The sequence below is a fragment of the Arachis duranensis genome, chromosome 9, assembly GCF_000817695.3.
Source record: "Arachis duranensis cultivar V14167 chromosome 9, aradu.V14167.gnm2.J7QH, whole genome shotgun sequence".
Taxonomy (NCBI): domain Eukaryota; kingdom Viridiplantae; phylum Streptophyta; class Magnoliopsida; order Fabales; family Fabaceae; genus Arachis; species Arachis duranensis.
The window spans coordinates 110,683,276-110,689,897 of record NC_029780.3 but is presented as its reverse complement, the minus strand read 5'-3'; the positions used below and the strand labels follow the sequence as shown (position 1 = coordinate 110,689,897).

The following is a 6,622-nucleotide window of genomic DNA, read 5'->3' as shown; positions in this document are numbered from 1 at the left end:
AACATACTTTAATGATAGAGACAATAAATCATGACGAGTTTAGGAATTTTATGAGAGGAACATGTTAGAAGAAGTATTGATGTAATGGCGCATATGTCGGTTGAATAATGAAGAAGTAATAGTACATGTTTGCACATGAGAAATTAAAGATTGAGAGTACGGATGAAATTAAAAGGAGCAATAATACCTAATAAACATACAAGACCTCTATCACTATATATGCATATGCCTCACCCACACATCCTTTCTCTACTCATTATCCTCACCTTTTTTTTTCTTTTATTTATTTACCTAACAAGATGAGGAAGTGAAGGATTAATTAGTTTTCATTATTGGATCACACACAATAAAATTTAGAATATACTTGTTGCACATTATTTGGAAACATTCACAACTTGGTGGTGTGTGTCTATGGAATGAATAAGATATATCGAAATTTAAAATGACAAAAAAAAAGCTTTTGATATGATGCAAGAGTTTAATTTTGCCGTAACGTTAGAGAAACAAAAAAATAATATTATATATTCAATTTTTTTGTTAATTAAATTTAATTAAGTTGGTATAATATCAATAAAAATTAATTATGAATATTATTATTTTAAGTTTTATTATTTAATTTGATTAGACTTAGTTCATAAAAAAATTTAAAAATGCTATTTGTATATTAAAATTAGCTACGTATTAAAATTAGTCACTAATGTATTGGTGTATAACACATGTATAATTTAATTTATTTTTAATATGTATTTTATATTGATAGTTGACTTTAATAGCTGATTTTAATATACATATAGCATAACTCAAAAAATTTATATATGTAATATTACTCTTTAAAATAGTCAAAATTTATTTTATTTAATATCATTAATTGTTATAATAATTAAAAAATATTAAATAAAATAAATTCTAATTATTTTTTATTAATTTATTTTAATTACCAAATTATCAGACAAAGAAAAAGAAAGAAAGAAAAAGACAATCTCAAATCATATTGCTTACAAATATCAGCAGAAAAAATTCTAAACAGTACCAAGTTTGCTCCAACGAAGTTCAAATATTCAAGAAAGGATTGGTTTAGATTTTGTTTCAGAGTTACATATCTAGTGGACCCCGAAATCGGAACATTATTTATACGAATCCTTTAATTATTTCAAGGGTTTGTCATAGCATACAGTTCCAAAATGGAACTGTAACATGTTACTTTGAATTATCACCAAAAAAAGGATAAGATCTACTCGTGCAAAGACACAAGCCAGGATAGTCACCTTTTCATGAGAATGATATCAAAAATACTATTCATTAGTCAAAATTAGTACTTAAAATCAGCTACCAATATATTTATATTTATGTATAAATACATGTGCATTATAATTTATTTTTAACGTGTATTTATATTTTAATATATATTTTATACTGATAACTAAGTTTAATCTACATGCAGCACAGTCGAAAGATCGAATATATTAGATTTTAAAAAATAAATAAAAATAGTTTGATTTTTTTATTGAAGAGACCGTACAAACTGAAGAGAATTGCAACTCATGATGAACCAAATCTTGTTGTGATCAGTGCACTTTTTTGTTTAGGGTGAAAATGGCACACCCAAAGAAAGGTACGAAACCCTAATTCATATGCCACCCAAGTATGGTTGGGTTCAACTTTTCTTCTTTTTTTTTTTTTATCTCTTTAATTATGTTCAACTAATAACTACTAAAGGGCTTCCAGCATTTGCTTAATATAGATGTAACTACCAAAATGTTCCATGTTAAAAGCACAAAGCCACTAAAAGGAAAAAAGGGTAAGAAAAAGCAAGAAAGTAAAGAACAAATTGTGGAAGAAAAAGAAATATATGTTTCAAAGTGCACCAAAACCTCTCTTAAAAGTGCCATGTTTTGTCACATGATTTAACTTATTTTCTCTTCTTGCTGATTTTTTCTGGAAAAAATATTTATTAGTTCTCTTGGATTATATATAGAGTGATGATGACTTGGATTATAATTCGAAAAGAATGCAATTTTTTTATTGAGAACGAAAAAGGGTGTAGCTTAAGTGTTAAGAAAAAGTATATATAGTTTCTATCTATATAGGAAATTTCTATAACTATACCATTTCTTTTGTCTGGACAAAGTGCTTGGAAGTATATATATAGTATGTGAAATTTTACATATACGTCAGAAAAGAATTATGTAAATACCACTAAAACAGAATTTAAGTGGTAATAGCATTATGATTATTACTTTTTATGCAATAATTATATATTTATTATTATTAGTAATGAATTATAGCTTAAATGACATATCTTTTCATATTCATTTAAGAAGTTGCTGATTTGAGTTTCACTTTTAACTTTAGAAAAAAATATATTCATAAATTTTTTAGTTAGTGATTATTTTTATTATTGTTAAAAATAAAATAAATTATCATTAAATTATTTTTTATAACATATTGTTCATACTTTGACCCAAAATAAACATAGGTCAGGCCCAATCCAATAGGTTGATCCTCACTGACTATTTGACCTTCACTAAGAAGTCGGGGACACACCAACAAGCAGTCAGCACTTATTCAAGTGAATAACTGTCTCCTTAAATCTTTTACCCACTTTTAAAAGAGAGATCCCAACAACTCTAAAATAAAAAGACGGTTATCTACCATCAAAAGTGAAACTACTTCTGCAATAGTTATTAGTTTCTTCCCTATAAATACACTGACACTTCAAGTAAACTTAAGTTTTAATACATTCAAAACCTATCTTTGCATACAACTCGGATGGAGGCTCCTAAACAGTAACAGCTCAGAGACCACTCTCCTTCAACATTTAGGGTTCTAGGTAAGTCCCAAAATATACATTAATTAATAATTATTTTTATTATTATTAAAAATAAAATAAATTATCATTAAATTGTTTTTTCTTATAACATACATTAGTGAAAACTCACATAAAATTATTTTTAAAAATGATAATAGAAAAATATTAAATACTAATTTAATTAAACATATTAAATTATTTATCATTCTCCCGTAACCCGTATTGTCTTTATGCGATAAAAATTTACTAGTTAAACAATTGAATGAAAGTGACGATCGACGCAATATATCTTTACTTATATATTGACATTATCCTTGAGATCTCTAATCGATCCCAATAACAATCTTCTTTCATATATATTTTTCCCCGGAAAAAAAAAAAGATTATTCTTTCTAATTAATGACGTGATTTTGCATGCAATAGAACAGAACGAACACTACTTTTTATATATATTCATCAACTTGTTTTGTAATATATACTTTGGCATGTTTATTAGTGAATTTTCACATAAGAAAACGACTGATGATGTATGATGACATACATCTGAATATCTGATAATGCCATACATTATTATTTAGGAGTGACACACAACCACATTGGGTTATGTTGGGTTTGGCTTTTTATGAGTTTAATTTGAGTCAAAATAATTAATGATTTTATTGAGATCAGAGTTGGGTTTAAAAGATGATTACCTAATAACTATGTATAGCCTGTATATAAGAGTGAAGTAGTATATATATGATGCAATAATTGAAAGTATTGTTGTATTGAATAATAATAGTGAATAATACTGGATATTTAGTAGTCTTATAATACAGCATGGATCTTTCTTAATGACATGCATTTGCAATTTTTCGTTGACAATTATGCAACAATAGTCTAGGGTTTTTCTACTTATTTGAGCGATTAATTATATTTTTTGAGAAACTCATTTGAAGAAATTTATCTTTAGAGTACTTCTATTAGCTACATATAAACCCTTTATTATTTCAACACAAACTCCCAAGCATACAAGACCTCATTTACTAAACTTGTGTTTGTTTCAATCTTTATTTTCTCTTCCCCCACCTTGATGGCTTGATGGTCAAGTTCTATCAAAAGAGAGAGAAAAAAATCACCTATCACTTTAATATATTATATTATATCATTGTAATAATAACAAGAAAGTTCTACTACCTGTTTGATATTTTCTTGAATTTTAAGTGAATTTAGTAACTTTATTATTTGGCATTTATTAGTTTGAATTGTTTTTATAAGATTTGCCTAATATAGTGACATTCATACCCACTCTGCACCAACCTGAGTCACTTTCAACATCAATGTGAACTAGTAGCCACCCTGGTCCCCTCATTCTCCACCGCGTCTACCCATGCTTTCTATCAATCTCTCATAAATCAACCCTACCTATGAAACACAATATCACTATTGTTTTTAATGCAGTAAGGGTATAATTTTCTAATTATATTTCTTTTTTAAAATGATCATTCAAATTATGAATCTAAAGAAAACAGTTACTTCATAAACATACAAATAAAAATTTTAAACATAATAATATTTTATTCTCTTATATTTTTTATAATGGCTACTCACATTTTTATGTCATACTTGTTTGTTGTTTCAAAATAGGAGAGAGAAATGAATAAATTTGATGTAAAAAAAATTCAAATAATAATAAAAAAAAGTTTAGGAATTAACATTTTTATTAAAATTTAATTATATTATTAGATAAAATCTCACACAATTAAAAATATCAATAATAATTAATTAATAATTACAAATCACAAAATTTGCTACTCGCTGTTCAAATAATAATATTACTAACATTGTTAAAGGAAACAAAACTAATTTCTAGAATGAGAAGGAAGGCATGCAAAACGTGCCTTAACATGAAACCAATAAAAACTACTTTCGGCTATTGAATGATCGAATAACCTTACAAACATGGCACCATCCACCCTTCACTCTGTCTCTGTTATTACTATCGAGGAGTAACCATAATAACTACCCACCCCAAACCATAGTTTATGGTGGGAAAAAAAGCCATGAGGGACGGATAATAATCCATTAAAAAAAAAAGAAAGAAGAAGAAAATTTATTGATACATGCAGAGATATTAATTAGGTTTTTCAGGAAGTAGCCACCCAAAATGGCTCAGACCAATTAGTTAGCATCAACAATGATTCATTGTTATTATGGTTTTCATGTTCACACCCTTCTTTGCATGTTCTCGGCATCTCAATAATCCTCTTCTCCTCACATGCAAAGTACTCTTCTTCTTCTTCTTCTTCTTCTTCTTCTTCTTCTTCTTCTTCTTCTTCTTCATCCTCTGTTTCTTCTTCTTCTTCTTCTTCCTCATTGGTGGTTGGTTCATTTTCATGTTTGTGTTGCGGGTCAAAGCTGGGATTGTGAATTTTCAAAAGGGAAAGGCGAAGGCGGCCATGGCTCCTGTGAGCTTGAAAGCACGAGGGAGTTGGTGGGACCTTTGTGACTTCAATCACCAACCGCCCATCCTCACGGTGGGGCCTCACAAGCAGAGATTCCGATCCTCTCATCGTTGTCAAAGGTGGTGGAAAATTCGCCGTTTTCGCTTTCTTATTCTTCATAGCCGTACAACATTGACGACTTGCCTCGTACTGTCGCTCTTGTTGCTCCCCTGTCTCCAAATTCCCGCCACCGGAACCGGAAGAGATGACGTCATCAATGCCGTTTTCTCCAATGTCAGTGCCGCTTTCGTTCCCTAAGTTCTCAGTGCACAGCTCCAAGCTCTTTGGGCTGAGAACCATAGAAGAACGCTTCTGTTGAGGATGAACATAGATTGCTTCTTCTTTTTCATCTTTCTCTGTTGCTCTCTTGTTCGTTCCCTGAGATATCGCTTCCAGGAAGCTCCAACCAATCTTCTTGTTTTCTTCTTCTTCTTCTTGATGATTCTGGTATTGAGTTTTGACGTTTGAATCCCAGAAGCAGGATTTGAAGGAGAAATCAATGGGTTGAGGAGGAAGAGGAGGAGGGAGAGGTTTTGTTGAGGAAGGTAACCTCAACCTGAGTGTTCTTGACTCCACAATCTGAGACTCAAGGTGTGACTGCAATCCTCGGCACACAATTGCAGCCATGGCTGTATGTGGAAGCTAAGCTAGAGAAGAAGAATAGAATAGAATAGAAGAGATATTCGTTGTTCAAAGCTTAAAGCAAGAAACAGAGTAGTGTGCTCTGTTTCTGTACGGATGAAGAGAATAGAGAAGTTTTTTTTTTTTTCTTCTAAGGTTCTAGAATGTTAGACAAATTAAATGGGTTATGTGTGTTATAGAGAGAAAGAAGAGAATGTATGTGAGAGGCAATGAGATGAGAAGTGTTGAAGGGAGTTGGAACTGAATTTGTAGTCTTAAAAAGTGCTTGTGCCACGTCATCTAGGTACCAAAAGGGGGCCTTTTAACCAACTTGGAATTATACAATATAATTCAATTCTTAATTAGTCCACACATCACCCAACATAAATATTTCCTTTTTATGCAATTCTTACTGTAAGCATCCTCTAAAGTATCGTATCGGTACAAATGTATTTTTTTAGCATAATTAGGTTATAAGATATTTAAAATGAATTGTGAAGTTGTGATATAGGAATTTTATTTTTAAGTTGTATTTTCATTTTAGGTTACCTTTATAAAAAAAAGCAAATATATTAAATTAGTAATTTAAACAAATAGTTTAGTGATTATTGTTATTTTACTTTTTACTTACAAACAAATTTGCACTGCACTCTATCCTACCTACAGCAAGTGAATTAAACAATTCTATTCGATCGAAATTGAATCGAAT

The 6,622-nt window shown here is 29.7% G+C and overlaps 1 protein-coding gene across 1 annotated transcript; it reads right to left on the bottom strand.

Moving 5' to 3' along the window:
* Positions 1–4,696: 4,696 nt before the first annotated feature.
* On the bottom strand, positions 4,697–6,134 carry LOC107466917 (protein FANTASTIC FOUR 3). The gene has a single exon (XM_016085922.3). It carries the CDS (start codon positions 5,917–5,919, stop codon positions 4,936–4,938), a length of 984 nt encoding a protein of 327 aa, XP_015941408.1. The 5' UTR covers positions 5,920–6,134; the 3' UTR covers positions 4,697–4,935.
* Positions 6,135–6,622: the final 488 nt, after the last annotated feature.